The sequence below is a fragment of the Rhinopithecus bieti genome, unplaced genomic scaffold (genome assembly GCF_001698545.2).
Source record: "Rhinopithecus bieti isolate Rb0 unplaced genomic scaffold, ASM169854v2 scaffold_5191, whole genome shotgun sequence".
Lineage (NCBI taxonomy): Eukaryota > Metazoa > Chordata > Mammalia > Primates > Cercopithecidae > Rhinopithecus > Rhinopithecus bieti.
In genome coordinates, this window is record NW_016804727.1 from 875,340 (window position 1) to 899,861 (window position 24,522).

Genomic DNA, 24,522 nt, shown 5'->3' on the forward strand with positions numbered 1-24,522 from the left:
CTTCGGACAATTTTTTGTTGCAAGTAATAAAAACCTAACTCAAGCTGGATAAGCAAAACACTGACTTTAGTGACTCACATAATTAATAAATCCAGGGGTAGATCAAACACAGTGGGTCCAGGTGTGTAAATAATGTCTTCCAGAATCTCTTGCCCACTGTCCCTTGTTCTGGCAGTCTTCTGCATCCCATAGTAGGTTCACTAAAATGGTGGCAAAGACAGCCATCAGTAGCTGCAGGCTGAGATTTTGCCAGTTTGATAATCCCAGTAAAAGAGAGTTTTACTCTCCCAGAAGTCTTAGCAAAATTTCTGGGACTGATTCTCATGCTCCTGCCCACCTCTGAATCATTCATCGTCGCTCAATCCAGGCTTATTCACATGCCATCCCTGGGCCCCTGCTATTAAAACGAGATTGCCAGATTCTAGGACAGGAGTAGTTCCTCAACAGAAAATAAGGGTGGGCTTCCAGGAGAGGTAAATGGATGGAAAGGCAGAGACCATCTGTGGTTTACTTAATAGGATGTAGAATGAATTTACTTTGATATGATATATAAAGTTATACACAGTGTTTATAGAATTTATTTGGTACTAATACATAGCCATATATCATTACCTGCATTTTTACTTCTAAGTCTTCTTTCCCACAAGTAGATAGTAAAGCTTTTAAAAACGATACCTGTCATATCTATTGGAAACTGTAAAACTGAGTATAGCGCCTGCACATGGTAGATGCTGGTAAATGTTTATGGGTGCTGCTGAAATCGCAATTTGCTTCTAGCAGCATGCACATTATTGTTGGTGGCAAATACTCCTGGAGCTATACCATTCAGTGCTGGTTGAGAATAAGTGCACATAGAGTCCATATTTAATGAGCAAAACAGAGAATACAGTGGCCCATATCAAGTAGTGTAGGGCTAGTGAGATGTGGGAAAGTAAATTTGGTGCATACAAGCCATAGCCACAGAATATGCTTCATGCCCTTAAGAGGAGGAGATTAGATATTTAAAATAATTCTTCTCGATTCCAAATACTGGCTCTAGTTCAAATAAAATTTTGTTGTGGCCTTTAGGTAGCTGTGCCGGACATCTCTCAGCTCTTGAACTATTTGATGTCCAAACATTCAAGGGAATGGGGGAAAAAAGTGACCGGAAAAAAATCCTCATAGAACTTCCTGTGAACGGGTCAAAGTTTAATCACAGCAAATAATACAGATTTCCCTTTTATTGTAACCACAATAGAAAGGCAGAGCTTGTGTTTGCAAAGCATGTTGTTTGGGAGACCTTTGTAAATTGTAATCTTTGGAAATCCCAAACCTATTGGATGTAATCCCATCCATTAGATGAAGGCAACTTGCCTATGCAATAGTTCCAGAAGAGCAAGTTAAATTGAGAACATGAACAGGAAGTAGTCATTAAGAATTACAATGGGTAGGATGCAGAGTTGATTCACAGAGATATTTTGTTATTAGATAATTACATCACTAGGACAGCTGGAAAGCTGAGTGCTGTGCTGGACTGCAAGCCTTGTTCTCTGCCCTGCAGCTGGCGGGTCAGGACAATAGAGACAGCAAGAGAACTTACTTTGTGGGAGAGTTAGGGGCTTGGCCAACTTAATTGTGAAATGATAACGACCTATCTGCCTTTTTTGGATTGCATTTTGCGCAGCTAAACTGAACGCATAGCCTTAGTTAATGCTGATAACCAGTTTGCACTTTTACTTTTTGAACATTCACTTGGATCACATTATGCTAAGCTCTAATGGACAAATATTTAATGGTAATTTTCCTTTCCTTTAAAAGTCATCTGAGATATTTTGTTCATATTCAGTACTTTGTGATTACATTTTTCTTATGGAACTGCTGTCATGTAATTCTTGAAATGGTATTTTTGTCGGGTTACAGATCATCTAGCAAAAAAAAAGGGGGGATTTAGAAAGTCTTAAAATGTTGGTCAGTGTAAGGAATCATGCAGTTGAAGTTATTTTCCAGTTTTTTTTTGGAGACGGAGTCTCGCTCTGTCACCCAGGCTGGAGTGCAGTGGCACAATCTCGGCTCACTGCCAGCTCCACCTCCCGGGTTCATGCCATTCTCCTGCCTCAGTCTCCTGAGTAGCTGGGACTACAGGTGCCTGCCACCACGCCCAGCTAATTTTTTTGTATTTTTAATAGAGACGGGGTTTCACCATGTTAGCCAGGATGGTCTCGATCTCCTGACCTCATGATCTCCCTGCCTTGGCCTCCCAAAGTGCTAGGATTACAGGCATCAGCCACGGCGTCCAGTCTGTTTTCCAGTTTTTACATGCAAATGTTCAGACCTGTCTGACTTTTTTGTTTTACAAGTATAGGAGTTCTAGGTAGCCTAGCCACATTCCTTATTGATTTATATAAATATATTACAGATTGTTTACCTCTAGCCAAATACCAGGGATTTTAATTCATGTTTAGCTCAGTTGTTTTATATGAAACTCATTTGTTATATTAAAGTTTCTGTCCAGGCACAATGGCTCATGCTTGTAATCCCAGCACTTTGGGAGGCCGAGGCAGGCGGATCACTTGAGGTCAGGAGTTCGAGGCCAGCCTGGCCGACATGGTGAAACCCATCCTTACTAAAAATATAAAAATTTAGCCAGGCATGGTGGCACGTGCCTGTAGTCCCAGCTACTCGGGAGGCTGAGGTAGGAGAATCGCTTGAACCCAGGAGGTTACAGTGAGCCGAGATTGCACCACTGCACTCCAGCCTGGGTGACAGAGTGAGACTCCATCTTAAAAAAATAAATAAATAAGTAAAATAAAGTTTCTGTTTTCTCTGTATTGCCAACCAAAGTGACTATTATTTGATTTGGGGCAATTCCAGAGGGAATCATTATAGATAAAAAAGCATCATAAATATTATATTCTAACATTTCTAAGATTAATGTTTACAACCGTTGATTCAAAATGCATTTCCTACCCATTGTGACTAATGTAACTGTTAATTTTACTACAATAATGTTTGCTAACCATTAATCAGACATAATTTAAGTCAGACAAAATTTCATGGTTTAGTGAAGAGCAATATTTCCCCAGATGTCTTCCATGGAGTACTGGGTCTGTAGGATGTGGATGATGGCTTGCCAGCACTGGAGCCAAAAAAGAGAGTATCATACAGGCACCCTTAGGACTTTGATGTCCCTTAATGCCATTTGTGAATGTCTTGAGGAGTCTCTAATATGCTCCATTTCCCAAATGAAGTTAGTAATAATGGCACCTTAAAATTAGAAAGGATTATTTCCTTGAACCTGGAGGAGTCACTTCTACCTAATACCGTTTTTTAAGAGTATGTAAGTATATACATTAAAATTTACATGAAAATGTTCTGCTCTATGGACTGTTACACATCTCTTTAAAATTTCATGTTTTAAAACTGCCAATTGAAATGAGTGCTTTTCTCTAAGGTTTATTATTTAGGACAATTAATAGTGGCTTCAGTGAGCTCACCTTTCCTATCTTGAGCATCCACTGAAACTGAGGCCTGGAGTCCAGTTGCTGCAGGTGGCATCAATGAGTTTTAATATTTTGAAGAGAGCAGTATAACTCTGAGGAAAGCAACTTGCGTGGGTTAGATGTTATTTTAAATTGTGTCATGCAAAGAGTGCTTGAAAACGGTTTTAGTGAGATGAAGCAACAGGGCATACTGCCAGGGTTGTTAGGTAACTTCTAAGACAACGGTCTAGGGGCAGATGACTTTTGTTTCAGCAGTGTTTTAGGATCACTTTATTCTCCAGTTATGCCCCATCAGAATTTTTTTTCTTGTGGAAATTACTATAATATCATTTATGTATATGATAAACTATAAATGCAGTAAGAACTGGAGTTACTAAAATTACTATTAATTCCAGGTAGTGGTAAGCAATGTAATTTTTTCACTAAATGTATTAATTATAATGCGAAATATTTATAAAGTAATGTTTCAGAAACACAACTGAAATGGTCATAGTATGAAACAGCTCTGTGTTTGTATTTGACTTTAGGGACATGCCATTTTGGTTCACTGCTCTTTTATTTTATTACAAAATACAAGGAGCAGATATAAAGAAAGTTGGGGATTGTGGAACTCCATTTTCTTCTTCAATAGGAAGAAAAGAGTGAAGTAGTCTAAGTATGTGGATTTAATAGCAATAAACTGGCTTTAAAAGCCTGTGAAGAATTGTAGTTATCTTGAATTTTCAAGCCAAAAGAACTGTTTTGATAAATTTCCCACATATTAAATCCATGCATGATAGCAATCATATTTTAGAGTGTGGAACTTATTATGATTTATGGTACTATCTTTAATAAATCTGTTAGGAGTTTTACTTTATTGGAATAATTTTCCAGAATAAGTAACATTAGGGGAAAATACTAAGTCTAGGAATGGATATTAAAACTTAAAACCAGAATGTTGGAAGTAGATAAATGTGAGGAAAAAATTTTCAGTGGATTCTGGTTAATTTCAATGGAGTTGTATGACTCACCCCAAACTGCCCATCATTAAAAGAAGTGTGGATCTGGCTATGAAGTGTGTGTAGTTGTTGGTGTTCTGTTTTTTGACCTGCCAGATTTAACCTAATTACAGTAGTGGGGTTTTTTTTGGTGTTTTTTTGTTGTTGTTTGTTTGTTTGTTTTAGTTTCCCTTAAAATTTACTACAGATTCACAGAGAAATACCAAATGTGGGGTCCATAAAGCCCAGAAATGCAGTAGGATGACATGGTGAACCAGCAAGGCATTAAAAGTTTAGCAGAGGTCCTAGGACTACAACCAACAAGGGATGTGAAAGACCTCTTTAAGGAAAACTACAAACCAGTGCTAAAGGAAATGAGAGGGCACAAACAAACGGAAAACATTCCATGCTCGTGGACACAAAGAATCAATATTGTGAAAATGGCCATACTGCCTAAAGTAATTTATACATTCAGTGCAATCCCCATCAAGCCGCCATTGACTTTCTTCACAGAATTAGAAAAAACTACTTTAAATTTCATAAGGAACCAAAAAAGAGCCCATATAGCCAGGACAATCCTAAGCAAAAAAAACAAAGCTGGAGGCATCATGCTACCTGACTTCAAATTAGACTACAAGGCTACAGTAACCAAAACAGCATGGTACTGGTACCAAAACAAATATATAGACCAATGGAACAAAACAGAAGCCTCAGAAATAATGCCACATGGCTGGGCATGGTGGCTCACACCTGTAATCCCAACACTTTAGGAGGCTGAGGTGGGCAGATCACCTGAGGTTGGGAGTTCCGAGACCAGTCTGAACAACATGGAATAACCCTGTCTCTACTAAAATACAAAATTAGCTGGGCTTGGTGGCCCATGCCTGCAATCCCAGCCACTTGGGTGCGAGTAGTACTCAGGTGAGGCAGGAGAATCACTTCAACCTGGCAGGCGGAGGTTGTGGTGAGCCAAGATGGTGCCATTGTGCTCCAGCCTGGGCAACAGGAGCGAAACTCCATCACCAAAAAATAAAGAAAAGCAAGAAAGAATGCCACATATCTACAACTGTCTAATCTTTGACAAACCTGACAAAACAAGCAATGGGGAAATGATACCCTATTTAATAAATGATGTTGGGAAAACTGGGTAGCCATATGCAGAAAACTCAAACTGGACCCTTTCCTTACACCTTATACAAAATTATTTCAAAGTGGATTAAAGACTTAAACTTAAGACCTAAAACCATAAAACCCTAGAAGAATACCTAGGCAATACCATTCAGGATAGAAGCATGGGCAAAATTAAAACAACAAAAGCAATGGCAACAAAAGCCAAAATTGACAAATGGGATCTAATTAAACTAAAGAGGTTCTGCACAGCAGAAGACACTATCATCAGTGAACAGGCAACCTACAGAATGGGAGAACATTTTGCAATCTGTCCATCTGACAGAGGGCTAATATCCAGAATCTACAGGGAACTTAAAACAAATTTACAAGAAAAAAACAACCCCATCAAAAGTGGGTGAAGGATATGAACAGACACTTCTCAAAAGAAGACATTGATGCAGCCAACAGACANGTAGGAGAATCGCTTGAACCCAGGAGGTTACAGTGAGCCGAGATTGCACCACTGCACTCCAGCCTGGGTGACAGAGTGAGACTCCATCTTAAAAAAATAAATAAATAAGTAAAAATAAAGTTTCTGTTTTCTCTGTATTGCCAACCAAAGTGACTATTATTTGATTTGGGGCAATTCCAGAGGGAATCATTATAGATAAAAAAGCATCATAAATATTATATTCTAACATTTCTAAGATTAATGTTTACAACCGTTGATTCAAAATGCATTTCCTACCCATTGTGACTAATGTAACTGTTAATTTTTACTACAATAATGTTTGCTAACCATTAATCAGACATAATTTAAGTCAGACAAAATTTCATGGTTTAGTGAAGAGCAATATTTCCCCAGATGTCTTCCATGGAGTACTGGGTCTGTAGGATGTGGATGATGGCTTGCCAGCACTGGAGCCAAAAAAGAGAGTATCATACAGGCACCCTTAGGACTTTGATGTCCCTTAATGCCATTTGTGAATGTCTTGAGGAGTCTCTAATATGCTCCATTTCCCAAATGAAGTTAGTAATAATGGCACCTTAAAAATTAGAAAGGATTATTTCCTTGAACCTGGAGGAGTCACTTCTACCTAATACCGTTTTTTAAGAGTATGTAAGTATATACATTAAAATTTACATGAAAATGTTCTGCTCTATGGACTGTTACACATCTCTTTAAAATTTCATGTTTTAAAAACTGCCAATTGAAATGAGTGCTTTTTCTCTAAGGTTTATTATTTAGGACAATTAATAGTGGCTTCAGTGAGCTCACCTTTCCTATCTTGAGCATCCACTGAAACTGAGGCCTGGAGTCCAGTTGCTGCAGGTGGCATCAATGAGTTTTAATATTTTGAAGAGAGCAGTATAACTCTGAGGAAAGCAACTTGCGTGGGTTAGATGTTATTTTTAAATTGTGTCATGCAAAGAGTGCTTGAAAACGGTTTTAGTGAGATGAAGCAACAGGGCATACTGCCAGGGTTGTTAGGTAACTTCTAAGACAACGGTCTAGGGGGCAGATGACTTTTGTTTCAGCAGTGTTTTAGGATCACTTTATTCTCCAGTTATGCCCCCATCAGAATTTTTTTTCTTGTGGAAATTACTATAATATCATTTATGTATATGATAAACTATAAATGCAGTAAGAACTGGAGTTACTAAAATTACTATTAATTCCAGGTAGTGGTAAGCAATGTAATTTTTTCACTAAATGTATTAATTATAATGCGAAATATTTATAAAGTAATGTTTCAGAAACACAACTGAAATGGTCATAGTATGAAACAGCTCTGTGTTTGTATTTGACTTTAGGGACATGCCATTTTTGGTTCACTGCTCTTTTATTTTATTACAAAAATACAAGGAGCAGATATAAAGAAAGTTGGGGATTGTGGAACTCCATTTTCTTCTTCAATAGGAAGAAAAGAGTGAAGTAGTCTAAGTATGTGGATTTAATAGCAATAAACTGGCTTTAAAAAGCCTGTGAAGAATTGTAGTTATCTTGAATTTTCAAGCCAAAAGAACTGTTTTGATAAATTTCCCACATATTAAATCCATGCATGATAGCAATCATATTTTTAGAGTGTGGAACTTATTATGATTTATGGTACTATCTTTAATAAATCTGTTAGGAGTTTTTACTTTATTGGAATAATTTTCCAGAATAAGTAACATTAGGGGAAAATACTAAGTCTAGGAATGGATATTAAAACTTAAAAACCAGAATGTTGGAAGTAGATAAATGTGAGGAAAAAATTTTCAGTGGATTCTGGTTAATTTCAATGGAGTTGTATGACTCACCCCAAACTGCCCATCATTAAAAAGAAGTGTGGATCTGGCTATGAAGTGTGTGTAGTTGTTGGTGTTCTGTTTTTTGACCTGCCAGATTTAACCTAATTACAGTAGTGGGGTTTTTTTTGGTGTTTTTTTTTTGTTGTTTGTTTGTTTGTTTTTAGTTTCCCTTAAAATTTACTACAGATTCACAGAGAAATACCAAATGTGGGGTCCATAAAGCCCAGAAATGCAGTAGGATGACATGGTGAACCAGCAAGGCATTAAAAGTTTAGCAGAGGTCCTAGGACTACAACCAACAAGGGATGTGAAAGACCTCTTTAAGGAAAACTACAAACCAGTGCTAAAGGAAATGAGAGGGCACAAACAAACGGAAAAACATTCCATGCTCGTGGACACAAAGAATCAATATTGTGAAAATGGCCATACTGCCTAAAGTAATTTATACATTCAGTGCAATCCCCATCAAGCCGCCATTGACTTTCTTCACAGAATTAGAAAAAACTACTTTAAATTTCATAAGGAACCAAAAAAGAGCCCATATAGCCAGGACAATCCTAAGCAAAAAAAACAAAGCTGGAGGCATCATGCTACCTGACTTCAAATTAGACTACAAGGCTACAGTAACCAAAACAGCATGGTACTGGTACCAAAACAAATATATAGACCAATGGAACAAAACAGAAGCCTCAGAAATAATGCCACATGGCTGGGCATGGTGGCTCACACCTGTAATCCCAACACTTTAGGAGGCTGAGGTGGGCAGATCACCTGAGGTTGGGAGTTCCGAGACCAGTCTGAACAACATGGAATAACCCTGTCTCTACTAAAAATACAAAATTAGCTGGGCTTGGTGGCCCATGCCTGCAATCCCAGCCACTTGGGTGCGAGTAGTACTCAGGTGAGGCAGGAGAATCACTTCAACCTGGCAGGCGGAGGTTGTGGTGAGCCAAGATGGTGCCATTGTGCTCCAGCCTGGGCAACAGGAGCGAAACTCCATCACCAAAAAATAAAGAAAAGCAAGAAAGAATGCCACATATCTACAACTGTCTAATCTTTGACAAACCTGACAAAAACAAGCAATGGGGAAATGATACCCTATTTAATAAATGATGTTGGGAAAACTGGGTAGCCATATGCAGAAAACTCAAACTGGACCCTTTCCTTACACCTTATACAAAAATTATTTCAAAGTGGATTAAAGACTTAAACTTAAGACCTAAAACCATAAAAACCCTAGAAGAATACCTAGGCAATACCATTCAGGATAGAAGCATGGGCAAAAATTAAAACAACAAAAGCAATGGCAACAAAAGCCAAAATTGACAAATGGGATCTAATTAAACTAAAGAGGTTCTGCACAGCAGAAGACACTATCATCAGTGAACAGGCAACCTACAGAATGGGAGAACATTTTTGCAATCTGTCCATCTGACAGAGGGCTAATATCCAGAATCTACAGGGAACTTAAAACAAATTTACAAGAAAAAAACAACCCCATCAAAAAGTGGGTGAAGGATATGAACAGACACTTCTCAAAAGAAGACATTGATGCGGCCAACAAAGATATATAAAAAGAGCTCATCATCACTGGTCATTAGAGAAATGCAAGTCGAAACCACAATGAGATACCATCTCATGCCAGTTTGAGTGGCAATCATTAAAAAGTCAGAAAACAACAGATGCTGGAGAGGATGTGGAGAAACAGGAATGCTTTTACACTGTTGGGAGTGTAAATTAGTTCAACCATTGTGGAAGACAGTGTGGCAATTCCTCAAGGATCTAGAACCAGAAATACCATTTGATCTAGCGATCCCGTTACTGAGTATATACCCAAAGGATTATAAATCATTCTACTATAAAGACACATGCACACATATGTTTATTGCAGCACTGTTCACAATAGCAAAGACTTGGAACCAACCCAAATGCCTATCAGTGATAGACTGGATAAAGAAAATGTGGCACATATACATCATGGAATACTTTGCAGCCATAAAAAAGGATGTGAGTTCATGCCCTTTGCAGGGACATGGGTGAAGCTAGAAGCCATCATTGTAGCAAATTAACACAGGAACAGAAAACCAAACACCGCATGTTCTCACTCATAAGTGGGAGTTGAACAATGAGAACACATGGACATAGGGAGGGGAACATCACACACCAGGGCTTGTTGGGGGCGGTGGGGGGTTGCGGTTAGGGGAGGGATAGCATTAGGAGAAATACCTAATGTAGATGACGGTTGAAGGGTGCAGCAAACCACCATAGCACATGTATACCTGTGTAACAAACCATTTTGCACATGTATCCCAGAACTTAAAATATAATTTTAAAAAATTAAGGGAGGTAATATATAAGCAGGATAATTGATAGTCAACCCTATGCCTTAGTTATTGGACTCTATGCACATTTATAGTTAGTTTCTTTGAAGAAGGCATTTATTCAATTTTTTTAAAAAATTAAAGAAAGTAATATGAATAGTATTTTATTAGCTTTTTCTTAGTATTTATATTACATTCTTGTTAAGAAATGTACCTACAGCTTGTTTATGGGTAGTTTAATTCTTCAAACATTTGTTGAGAATCTGTTGTGCTAAATAGTGTACCTTGGTTGAAACCAAAGGAAATTTTGTCCTTTGGCTTGAATATTCTTTCAACTCCTGAAGGCTTAGTTTTTAGAACTTAAATTTCAACTTATTTTAAGATTTTTATGGAAGAAACTGAATCCAGTTTCACCCATCCAAATGTTTCACCCATCCAAAATGTTTCACCCATCCAAAACATTTGTTAATCTGTTTCTTTATTATTTAAGGGTAATATAGTTTGCCAATACAGGTCCGCCTACCCCCGAAAAAGAAAATGTTTAAATTTCACAATGTTGATTAACATGGCTTTGGAATTTTAAAAACTAAGAATATGTGCCCTTTCCAGGGAATGATTTGACTCAGCAGGATGAGGGCTGTCTTAGAAATAAACTAAAAATTTCTCCATATTCCATCATATTTGTTTTCACAGATGTGGTTGTGACACCTTAAATTCCAGGAAAATCTTGATTACAGCCTTCAGCATCTCCAAAGCATGCTCAATCTATCTCTAATAATTCTCAAACTGTGAGCTAAGAAGAAACATATTTTGCCTAGACATCAAGTTTTTGAAATTATCCCCATTGGCAAGTTCTATCTAAGGTCCTAACTAAGGAAACTCTCCAAGCGTTCTTGTGCTCCAATTGCGCTGCTTTCTCATTGTTACTATAGATGTTCTCGTGCTTAACCACACACTCTGAGTTCCCCTCTCCTAAACTTCATATTTTTGTTAAAGTATCAGATCTCATTTGATATTTTTATGTATGATCACAAGAAATGATCAACACTGGCCTTTTTTTTTTTCTATTATGAGACCAAATTGAGCAATATGTATAAAACATACAGGTTACTTCTTTGCTTATTGCCACCTACTTAACCTCTTTGTTTTTTCTTCTAGGTTGTTTGATGTGTGCACAGTGTCACGAACAGACAGAGAAACCAAACTAACTTTAGTGTTTGAACATGTTGATCAAGACTTGACCACTTACTTGGATAAAGTTCCAGAGCCTGGAGTGCCCACTGAAACCATAAAGGTATCAAGAATCATCTTCATGTCTTATCAGGCATTCGACTATTATAGTATGTTAAGCAGTGGCTTTCATTCCTTATGAAAATTTCCAGAATTATGACTTTTAGAATTCGGTATATAGTTTAAAAAATCAAAGAAAATCTTCAAAGATTGGGATATATTCCAGTTCATCAGCTAAGTGAGATGTTCAAAATACGGACATATGTATTCTAGTTAGTTAATTTTAGAATTAAGTGGAAAGAAAAACTTTTAGTTCTAATGCATATTAAAATTATTTTAAAATATCTATTTGTACATTGTCAGACCTTAGAAAACATAGTTTAGTAAGTGTAGCTCAGTCTTTCTCTGATGGTTAATTGTCTATGGAGGACATAATTTGAGCATTATTCATGAGCACATTGTGTTTTATGACAACACAACCAATGCTGTGTGAATCTGAAATATTACTTATTAGGCCCTCCTTCTTTCTTCATTTTTCTTATTCATAAAACGTTTATAGGGAAGCCTAAGTAACCAGATACTATGCCAAACTCCTGGGATTTGAAGATGATTGAGCCATGCTTTCTACCCTTAGATGTCAGTAAAGTAGATGCAGTGTATTGACTAGAAGTTCTTCCTACCTTTAAGTCTAATGGAAAATGCTACTGATATAGTTTTTGTTGTTATTTGCATTCTGCTTAACTGAACTTGGTAGATCTTTTACATTTATGCACGTCATGTGCGGGTCTTCATGAAAACCTTTTTGTCTATGTGAATTAGGTAGCTTAGCTAAACAGACTCCTGCCTTATCATTCATTGTTTTGAAATGAGTTACAGAATTCACCATCATTCTAGATACAAGTTAATAACGAAAAATAGTTTATCTTCTCAGCAGAGTAAGAAATGTCTTTAGTGATAGCTAAATGACGTTCTCACATACTGATATTTAGAATTTGACATATTGAATGATTTATTCCTTTTGTTTTAGATTAATATTCTGTTTTTTCCCATGTGGCTCTCATTAAAGAATCTGGTGCTTAACAATAGTCCCATTTTTTCCTGAGCAGTTTCAAGGACATTAAGGCCCTCTAAATGTAGGTATGCCTGATAGTTACCTGTTCTTGACCATCTTCTATCTCTGCACCCCTCTTTCCTCTGGCATTCTATTCTACCCCTGAAGTTTTAGTTCTCTTTTATGAGTTTGTCAGAAACCCCGTGTTTGGCATGCAGAGCGCGGCATAGTCTTTTTTCTTATACAGTTTTCTAGCCAAATTGGACTGCTCACCATTCTCTTAGTATAATCTGTGATTTTTCCACCTTGATGGCCTTCCTTCTCATGCCATTTCTTTTGCTCCTTCTCACCAAGCTATCTACCTAAATTTTTCAAGTGCCATCTCAAATGCCATTTGATCAACTCTTATAGCTGGATGTAATCTCATGTGCCTTATAACACTTGTTCTACATATCTCTACCTTTTTATCTTGTTTTCTACCTTTAATTGGGATTTTTTAATGTACAGATCTCATGTATTCAATCATCCTCATGTCGTGACAGTGTCTTACACAATGATTTATACACATAAGTACTAAGTAAATAAGACACATTGTCATACTTTATTTAGATATAAGTATTTTCAAAATTATTTTTAAAATGACTTGCAAAGGCTTTAAATATAGACTATCAAAATAATTGTTGATGTTTTCTGATACATTTCTAAGTTCAAAGTTATTTGGGGAGTATCTTTTTTTTTTTAAATAGACGGATGAGGCAACCATGTATTTTATATCTTACATTACCACCTGCATAGATATTTTGAGCATTACATTAAATTCTCTTAGGATATTGGAGGAATCATTTGCAAAGGCATCTGTGCAGTTAAAATGTTGATAAGCCAGAGTGGTTCACTAGACTCAAGTTTGATCAGGCGCGAGTAGAAATTAAGTGGAATGGGGGGATCTCAAGGGTGAGGGTGGAGGGGAAGCAGGATAGAAAAGGAACAGGCAGAATGGTGGTCACCAAAGTAAGAAAGGGGAGGAGAAGACGGGCGGGGGCAGGCAGTTGCTGAGCCAGGATGGAGCTAGAGGCTTGCTAGAAGGAGGTGATTGTTGCCAGAAGCTCTTGAACAAGGTGACATTAAAAATTAAATGTTTTTTTCTGAGCTTTTTGTCTATCTCCAGGAAAGGGAATGTCACTTCATTACGTGTTGAACAGGAGATTGTCCTGGAGGCTGTTAAATTTCTTCAGCCATTAGCATCAACACCCCTTGATCCAAATTGGCAGATAAGAGGTGGAGTTGGGGGCAAGGGCCTCTAGTTATTGAAGGTTTGTGGCTAATGATGTATTGATGTTTTCATAGTAAAATAAGCCATAGTCAAATGAAATACTTCAGGCAGTTAACTTATATGTTAGTGGTTAATTGAGCATTTTTTGCTAACTTAAAAGCTAATTAGAAGACTCTTTTTATCTTCATTTTTTAATTTTTTTTTTTTTTTTTTTTTTTTTGGAGACGGGAGCTCTTGCTCATTGCTCGCGCCGGGGGCTTGGCAGTGCAGTGGCCGCGATGCCCAGCTCACTGCCAAGGCTCGGCCTCCCGGGTTCACGCCATTCTCTGCCTCAGCCTCCCGAGTAGGCTGGCGACTACAGGCGGCCCGCTACCTCGCCCGGCTAGTTTTTTTGGTATTTTTTTTTTAGTAGAGACGGGGTTTCACCATGTTGCCAGGTCTCGATCTCCTGACCTTCGCTGATCCGCCCGGTCTTCGGCCTTTCCCAAGTGCTGGGGATACAGGCTTGAGCCCACTGCGGCCTGGTCATTTTTTTAATAATTTTAAAAAAATTCTGAACTATACTAACCTACTTTCTTTCCTTATTAAATATATAATTTTTAAAAAAATAATTTGAGTGTTTGTGATGCTTTAAGGTCATTGTTGAAAACTTGAATAATCATTTAAAAGCATAATAAAACCATTAAATGGATAGTTTTAGGCTGAATGTATAACTGATATAAAATTATTTTTAATCAACACTTGTATCTTTTTTTTCTGTGATTGACTTGCTTTTAAGAATTGGAATGCAGAATAAACAGCTGCTAAGTGGGAGAATCTGAATTCTGGTTAATTGAAATTTTAAAGCACACAACCAGAGAACAGAAATATTTTGTTGTTATATAGGCTCATTTATGGGAAGTCTTAATAACTAGATCAAGCAAATATTGTTATTATGAACAACCTATTGGGAACACAGAAATTGATTCTTTATATAGAATGCTGTGTTGTAATAAGAGCTTCTCTGACTATACTTGTACAGATATGTATTGAATATTCACTCTGCATGGAGGGTTCTGTGCTAGGCAGTTCAGGGACACAAAATTGAATTAGGCGTGAGAAAGAGAGGACCTGCCCTGAAGGACCGTTAAAGTATAGGAGAAGAGATAAAATGCAAACACAAGCATGTGGTACATGTTCTGTATGGGTTATTTAAGTAGTTTAGGGGTATTTTCAAGTCAAGAACAGACTAATATATAAGTAAGCGTGATCTATATTGTGCCAAACTGTTCTTTAAATACTTAAATTTAAATTACTTTTCAAAGGATCCAAATCATAGATATTAATATTGACATTGTCTTGCATAGATTAGAACAAATCATGTTGTTAAATAATTATACGTAAGATATTTTGTGTTTATTTATTTATTTGAGACAGAGTCTTGCTCTGTCGCCAGGCTGGAGTGCAGTGGTGTGATCTCGACTCACTGCAACCTCTGCCTCCCGGGTTCAAGTGGTTCTCCTGCCTCAGCCTCCTGAGTAGCTAGGATTACAGGCGTGCACCACCACACCTGGCTAATTTTTGTATTTTTAGTAGAGTTGGGGTTTCACCATGTTGATCAGGCTAGTCTCAAACTACTGACCCCGTGATCTGCCCACCTCTTGGCCTCCCAAAGTGCTGGGATTACAGGCGTGAGCTACCATGCCCAGCCAGATATTTTAACATGAAATATATATATAAAACAGAAAATCAAAACAAGACCTCATCTAAGATCATTTAAGCTCAGGGGATTTTCCTCTACCCACTTTCCTCTACCCAGTGCTGTGTTTTCTGTGGCACTGTTTACCTGTTAACAGGCCACTGAAATTCAGGATATTCTAATGCACATTCAGGACATAAATTGCACTAATTGGGCAGTACTTGAATAAAACTGGGATGCTCCATGGTGTCTTACTAGATATCATATGGGTAACATAATTTTGCTTATCATTTCATCAACATGTTTGTTAGAAAAGAGCCCATGATGGTCTTATTTTTCCAGCTTACTTATATCACCTACCAATTTTTGAAGGACATTTGAATGTCATTTGTTTTCAAAAAATAAAAAAGACATTAAACCACACCATAAAGCCATAAGTACTCATAAAGGTTGATAGTTGAGTGAACTCATCAGGGAAACTAATTATTGCATGGTGGTCATGTGGGACTTTAATAAAATACGTTAAGAGTATAAGCCTGAACTGAACATTTTCACTGAGAAATTGAGAATAAAATAAAATCATAGGTGATTCTTTCCAACATGATTAAATATACCTTATTCTAAAAACAAAATAAGCATACATAGAAGTCACCTTCATACTTCATCTTGGGGTTTCATCACATTATTTAACCTCTTTTCTTGATATCCTTAAGTTGCATCCATTCTTGGTTGACAATGACATTCGCATAAAGCAGCCTGTTGGCTACTGTCCTGTGAAGTCAACAGATATTCTGATTTTCCCTCATAAGCTTATTGTTGACGTATCTGGCTTTCCTCTTTCTAATTCAGAATATTATCTTTGGGTCTGTTTACTTGTGGAGGAGTTCAGTGCCATCTTTATTAAATTTTTATTGGCTCATTTGAGATTTAATATTGCCTTCCTGGGTTTCCATGCTGAGATTTATGAGGCAATAATTGACACCTTAATGATTGTGTTATTTTTTCTTTTAGGGTACATGATAAATTCAGAGTATCTATGCCTATATAGCACCTTTTTTTATTCATGGAGCTTTATGAGAAAAAAGAACCGCTCTTAGATTTTTATTTTTTTCTTTCATGCTTTCATCTGCCATTCTAGGAGACAGGGTCAGAAAGAACTGTAAAGAAATTTCCTCACCATTTTTCTTAGTCATTTGTAACTGCCGCCCAGAAAAAGAACTGTACACAGCAAGATATAGATGGGGAGAGACTCTTATGTAGAATATTCTCCTGTACAGGCTTTTCCAAATGTAATGCCCTCTTTTACTAACTCATTCTTTTGGTATTTAGGCTTGTCTGTATAATACATTAATATTTTCTAGGATATGACCTGGCTTCTCAACTATTTTATAAACTCTTTGAAAACCTAGAATTATTCTGTGGACATTCTGTGCGTGAAACTGCATGTAACATGTTTGATTTAAAAAAAATGTTTGATGCAATTGGCAATATAGTTTCACAAGTTTGAGGCATTGAAAGGTCACACAAAAGAACAGCAGCCTCAAAAATAGGACAGGGTTCTTTGAGCTCAAGACCATATGGCCTCTTTTGATGATTCAATCTTGGAATAAAATTTTTTTTATTTATGTATCTTTATGATAAATGAAATCTATAGAGCTTGAGAGGGCCAGAAAAGCTCCACGTTCATGTCTGTGTAGGTCGTTTTCTCTGTGAATTAGATTTCATTTTATCTTCAATTGAATGTTTTTCAGAGTTTTCTGTTGGTTGTAATATTCTCAGTAAGAGATAAAACACACTATTAGGTTTATTTTACAAAACCCAGACTTCAGAAACTGACACACACTGTTAATAGCACCTGTTTTCTGCCTCTGGGAAATATCTGTTCTCATGAATAATATCTGCTTGCAGTAAACAGTGGCTCTGATGTCAGTATGGGATGCCCAGGGCTGATTCATCTTTCTCAGTTTGACATAATGCAAAGTGACTGACTGGTCCCTGTACTGCAGATGAGGAAAGTCTCTCAGATCTTCTTCTCTTCTCACTCCTAAAGGAATCAAGCCATGGCCCCTCTTAGTTCCTGGTGGTCTCCATTTTGCCTGAATTACGAGCAGGTGATTTGTCTCATCTTTGCAGGACACAGAGCAAATTAACATGAAAATATCGCTTCCCAGAAAACAAGGCAGGCTTGAATGCCCTGTCGCTGCTGGTCATTAGCCATCTGCCACCGACACTCATACTCTGTTTATCACATTTGAAATTCAGAGCAGATGTTGCATAATAAGGTGATCCCAAAAACAAGGCAAGAAATTCAAAGAACAAATACTCTACCATAATGATAAAGATCTTGGAAGGAAATTTTTTTCAATCTAATATCATAGCTGCACTAATTGAATAGACCATGTTTTTTAAAACACACACACACACATCTCTCCTGGTATTTGATGCAAACTACTTTTCATAGTAACAGGAAATAATTTTAAAAAGAAAATACATTTGTGAAAGATACCTGAGAGGACCGTTCAATAAAATCTCTTTAAAGAAGCAAAGTCGAATGTTGGAATAACATAGTTCTGGTGTAAAAGACCTCATAGATCAGTGATGCCATCTTTTACTGTAAGATGGGCCTTAACCTAATGCAATTTAACTTAAAATAGTTCACTCCTCACAGTATAGTGGATCTTTCAAGGCTCTTAACTTGCCACTGTGGTTTCCCAGTTTATTTTCTTCTTGGCACTCAAGACACTATGTTTTCTATATCCTTTCTTTTCATTCCCTACCCCCCTACAAACTCCCACCACCGCTATCAGCCTCCCACCCCTAGCTAGCATCCCTCGACTCTCCAGAACTCTGCCCCAGCTTCCCCTGGCTTTAAGCGCTCTCCAACCTAAGTCCCAAGATTCTTTCATTTTTACTTCTGCCTTTCTCCATTAATGTAGCTTTTTATAGGATTGGCTATTATAGTGTTTTACCTAGTTGATTTATGCACAATTGTAGACCCTTATTATCCCTTATTCAAAGTATTTCATTTATAGTATATTAACTATGGTGTGTAGAGGCATTGTTTTTTAAAAAACAGGCATCTAAACTTTTACCAGGAATGTGACCTATATTCTGTGGAAGACCAGCTTTTAATATAGTCTTTTGACTCCAAAGAAATATTTTCTCCACAGAAACCACAACTTTCTGTCCCTCCCCACTCCGCATCCCTCTGCTCCCACACATACTGAGACTTTTGAGATTTGGGGGGGGGGGGGTTTAAAGACTATACTGCTAAGCAGAAATTAAGCAGCCAGCCTCAGAGTAGACAGGGGAATAAATCAAAGCAGTGGCAGCAGCTGACCACTGAGTGGAACAGGAGAGATGATTTGAAGGATGGAAGGATAGTGAATCAATACTGAGTATATTCCAAATTCAGGGGGAAAGGTAGAGTGAGTGAGCTCTAACAACTGTGGGAGTTTATACTACTAAACTCAGAAGCCCAAATCTAAAGTGTAGAGAGAAATAAAATCTTCAGTGTAATCTTTCTAATTAGTAAGATTTCAGTATAATCTTACTTTAATCTTACTAATAATTTCATTTGTTTCCCCCTGCTCCAATCAGAAACATATATATTGTGCTTTCAAGTATCTTTCATTCCAAGGGAAAACTCACTAACTCTAGCAACTTCTTAAAGGAGAACAATCTTATGCAGTCTAGATTCTGAAGACTCTCAGAAACAAATCCTTTTGCAAATTCCTAACCCTTATGGTAGCTGAAAATATCAGAAGAGAAAGAGGACAGAATTATATGCATGTATATGATATTCTAATAGCAAATATACCAGAGTTATTTGGTGGGATTTTAAAAGTCTCCAACCCTATAAAAGGCAACATTAATGTAAAAGGGCAGCAGATAGGAAATACGGGTTTAAGAAAAGCTAGTTTCTTTCTAAAGGTACTGTAAGACTGACTCACTAAATAAATAATGACTCACCAAATAGGCAAATGACACTTAGATTCAGCTAATAACAGATAAGTTGGAATCTCTTTAGAAAGTGCTTCCTCACCCTAGGCATTGAATCTGTTTACAAAGTCCATTAAAACTTGCAGGTAGTATATACCCATTTATATCACCATGGCAACAGATAGCCGAGTGCTCTTCTGCGTAGAAGGAAGGATATTTCTCATCTAAATTTAGCCTGTGCTAAACTCCTTGGTTGCAGTCTCTTTTTTTGGCTCTTCTTCCTCTAAACATTGGAACATCCAAGGCTTCACTGTCAGCCTTCTTCTTTTCGTTGGCTATGCTTTCTAATCAAGTGATGTCATTTAGTCCAGAATCTTCAAATACCTATTCTCCAGCCTGACCTCTCCCACATGCTCTTGGTACAGATAGTCAGTTAACCATGTAAAACATTGACTGAGAATCCTCTGCCGAACTCAAGCCTTCCCTATCTGCCCAGTTGTTTGAGCACCAAGCTTAGGCATAATTCTTGATTTTTTGCTTTCCTTCACAATCTTCATCTAATCCATCAGTAAGTGCTTTTGGTGTTATCCCCAAAAGATATCCCCAATCTGACTACTTCTCAGTATCTTCATTGCTATAGCTCTAGTTTAACCCATTAACCAGCTTCCTAACTCAACATGCCACTGCTGTTCCTGCCCCTTTACGGACCATCCTCTGTATAACAACCAGAGGGACCTTATTAAAGCAGAAATAAAATGCTCTAACTTCCCTACTGAAAACTTAGCTCCAGTGGTTTCTCATGACCTATAGAATAACATCAGAAGTCCTACATGATCTAGTGCTCCCCACCCCCCATCCCCACCCCCTGCCTTTCTGATCTGCCTCCACCCTTCCTTGGGCCCACAGTTCTCCAGCCACAGTGGCCTTCTTTCTGTTCCTTCAGCTTGCTTCTAGCTCAGCATGTGTCCGTGCTGATTTTTCATCTGTTTGGAATGCTCTACACCCTCTAGTTCATGTCATGTCTTCATCATTCCTTCTCTGACCCTCTCAGCTACAACTCCACATCTAGTTATAGCTTATCACATTACACCACATTATCCTATTTTATCTTCTTCATAGCACTTAGCTGAAATTATGTCATTTATTTTTTATGTTTGTTTTTTAATCTTTCCCAACTAGGTGAGACTTTAAGTCAAGACTCTAGTCCATTGCGCTAGCTCCATGGTCAGCATACTGCCTGGAACATAGGGGATCCTCAAACACGTGTTTGTGACTGTACTAGGTGTTTACCTGTTAATTAACTCAGAAATGTAGTCATCAGTACCACCATTGTACAAGTGAGGAGATGGTACTTTTCCAAGGATAAAATTTTTAAATATTTATATTAGAGAAAAATAAGCTGAAGGTATGTCATATCTCGGCACATTCACTTTGCACTTGTGCATTCCGTTCTTTGTGGTGGGCCGGGACACTGGGATTATCTATGTTGTAGCTAAGAATTTGGCTTGGTTTAGACATAGTCTAAAACCAATAACTGATCCCGCCAAAACTATAAGGTATTTTCTCCTTAAAATGGTATTGACTAATTCCAAAAATACCAACTGAATTCCAGAAATTGTTCTTCCCCAAGGTGGGATGCTTAAATATATTTTATACCAAGGATGGAGAACCAAGTTCAATGAAGAGACTGATTGACGTCATGAATCTTAGACCCTGTTCTCATATCTCAGGAGTATGTATCTAAAAAATAATTTTGTAGTGACACATGTTTTTCACTTTAAAATTGCTTTCCATATATCCCAATTGTATGCAGTCTTCCCCATCCCCATCACGAGAACTAGAACCTTCAAAGGAATAAGTTATCTTTTAAAATCTTTAAAATACTATACTATATTTATTCATTTGAATTTTATTCTTACCCAGAAATTTCAGATGCCCATATGTATTGTGGAGTTTGTAAGTTGAAAAAAAGGACCGCTCTACTAGAGCAATTGCCAACAATTTGCAATATTATCATTGCGAAATTTTAAATTAGTGAAAGGCATACAAAGTAGGTATCCATCAGTTATCTGAGATAGTATCTTATTCCTCATTCCTAAGCAAGGTGAAAAAAATTAAACAATCCTTTCATTGCAGTTAAGAAAGTAATTACTGGTTCTAGTAAATATTTGTTGAATGAATGTGTGCTTTCACAAAAAGTTGTATAATGAAGCCTTGCAAACCCCGTAGTGCCAGTTATGAGAATCTAGTGTCTTCAGCATATCGAATAATGTTGTAGTTACTGTCATTCTGTTTTTCTTCTTTCTTATCATCACCCTCTAAGAGCGTGATGTCCTGAAAGATTGATTCTTACGGTAAGTCAAATGAGGAGAGGTTGACCTGAATACGGATTCATATATTTAATCAAGAACTTAGCATCTGGGCACTGTGACACTTGGAGTTTTAGGAAGTAAAGAGAATTCCTTGAATGTCAGAAATGACAAAGTGGGCTGGGCACAGTGACTTACACCTATTATCCCAACACTCTAGGACACCAAGAAGGATGCATCACTTGAGCCCAGGAGTTTGACAATATGGCAAAACATGGAGAAACCCTATCCTGACAAAAAATGCAAAAATTAGCCAGGTGTTGTGGTGTGTACCTGTAGTCCCAGCTGCTCAGGAGACTGAGGTGGGAGGATTGCTTGAGCCTGGGAGATTCAGGGTGCAGTGAACCATGATCACACCTCTGCACAGCAGCCTGAGTGACAGAGCACAAGACTTTGCCTCAAAAAAAAATAAATAAATAAAAATTTAAAAAGACAAATAAACCTTGGCTGCTACCATGTAATGGTTAGATTAATTAGGATGCCTGCAAAATGGACTAAACCCAATAGATTTTTTTTTAACCCAACAGATTTTGCAAAAATGAGTAACCATCTATTAAAGGGTTGATAACGGCTTTATAAACACTGTGCTCTGTTTCTCCAAGTGTGGTCAGTGAATCACCTGCATCACCACCACCTGGGGTGCTCACTTAACATGACAATCCTGCCCTGATTCCTCATTGTCAAACATAGTCTCAGGAGGGAGTTTCTAATAAGTACCCTCTGGTGACACCAGACACTGTGGCTTAGGACATATTCCCCCCGCAGTATGTCATATGACACAAGTGGGAAATGGAAAACATCTGCCTTACGTTCTGAGATGACTCACACCTCCGGAAGATTTGCTTGCCTGTGCATTGGTAACCCCAGCCAATCAATAGGTTTAGGCAATCTAAGCCCAGGTGAAATCAGGTGTGGTGCTTTCACTAACATCATTCATATGTACGAAACTTGTTTAAAGGCACTGAAGTTTTATTCCTTAAAATGTTCTATTGAAAAACACTTACTCATTAATAGGAGACATAAATTAAAGAGATGCTTAGGAATAGGAGAATTCCAACTAAAATTTTAAGCCACACAGAAATCTTCCCTTTAAATAGTGTTCATCACTCATTCATGATTTGACCTTTGAAAGTTGCTTTTTGTTTCATATACACTAATGATTTCACAGTTCTCTAGGGTCTTAAATTAGTAAACCATTACCAGACTTGCAAGTGTAATGGGTCAGAATTCCTACTCCTGTTTTATTGGTAAGGAACCAAAACTAAATGAAATTTAAATAGATCATAGTCATAGGTTTTTAGTGCTGACACCAATGTGGCTAAACCTAGTACTCTAAGGCTCATATGTTAAAAGCCATGAGTACTGAAAATCTCATTTTCTTCTAATTGTCTTTCTAAGCCTTTAGCAAATTTAAGCTAGCAGTTTTGCTGATTTTTATATTACCATTGTTCACTGTTGTCACTGACCATACTTGTTCATTTTTTCTTTCTTGGCCAGAACCAAAGAAAATATTTATCCCTCTACTGTAGTATAGTCACACCACTTTTAGATTAGAATGTTAAACCAAATGTAGCCGAGATTGGGGACTGCAAGGCATAAAAATTATGTTTAGGAACTGCAACATTAAAAGGAAAGTTTACTATTAAGCAATCAGATTTAGATCAATCTGGAAATGGCTATCCTCAATTTAAGATGTTCTATGAATATGGTTAGTATGGAATGAACACTTGCTGAAATTTTAATTTCACTAATATATCATATGTTAATATTTAAGTCTGGAACTGAGAAATTCACCATTACTCATAACTGAAGACTTGAAATGTTTGTTGAGACTAACATGGTATAAAAGATATGAGTGTGGGCCCTGCTTCCCTTTGCTTCCTTCCTCTACCAAAATATATTCCGGGTCAGGAGGATGGGGTTCAGAATAGGCAAGAAATAGGTTGGTGATCACAGGAAGAGAATTGGTTGAATGGGTCACAGAAAAGAAGGAGAGATTTATTTACCATAAATAAACCCAAAAAAAGTGCTTTTTTAAAAAGCGTGTGATTATGCTGAGTGTAAGTGCCTGAAACATTACATGCTAATTCTTGTCCCCCGCATTATGATTATTACTCTGATCATAGCAATTGATCTTGTAAACCTCAAGTCTTTTAATATTTCAACCAGAAACTAAAGATGAGTTGTTTTATATCTTTAATACAAAACTATGTAAATCAAAATAAACACCACAAAGGGACATAAATACCAATTAAGTTTTGTCTTTGACATCAACTTTTCTTAATAACGCCACTATACTAACAGCCCATGATATGTGTCTTATCTTTGCTGTAAGATCCTAATAAAAACACTTGGGAACTTGGAAGGAAGTAAAACACAAATTACATTAGAGTGAATTAAGAAAAAGAGTTGCATTTTGGTATCTTCCCAAGTGGGGAGATTTATGAGAGCATCACACATCAAGAGAAAGGACTTCTCTTCTTTTCTGTTTCAACTCCACCATCACTTTCTCCACAGTTTCACTGGACTTCTTACTTTATTTATCACCAAGTTCTATAATTAACATATGGTTCAAGTTATTGATTTCTCAGGTTTCAAAGTAAAATAAATTGAGCTTTCTTCCACATTTAGAATATACAGTTTTTTTAAGGAACTCTAAACAAAGACACGCATTATTTGTAAGTTGGAGAGCAGCTGCCAGAAAACAGAAAATTAGGAATGGAGTCATGAGTGAAATAATGGAGATACTGTTCAGAGGTAACCCTTTGTGCAGCAGGAAATTTTCCTTAGAAAAGAAGAC

At 37.3% G+C, this 24,522-nt stretch overlaps 1 protein-coding gene across 2 annotated transcripts in view; it reads left to right on the top strand.

Annotated features, from left to right (window-relative positions):
• Positions 1-24,522, top strand: part of CDK6 (cyclin dependent kinase 6) — a 239,117-nt gene that overhangs the window by 52,790 nt on the left and 161,805 nt on the right. For both annotated transcript variants that reach the window (XM_017870303.1, XM_017870304.1), the window contains one exon: positions 11,341-11,476. In XM_017870303.1, the coding sequence (XP_017725792.1) occupies positions 11,341-11,476 (136 nt within the window). The remainder of the gene's footprint in view (positions 1-11,340; positions 11,477-24,522) is intronic.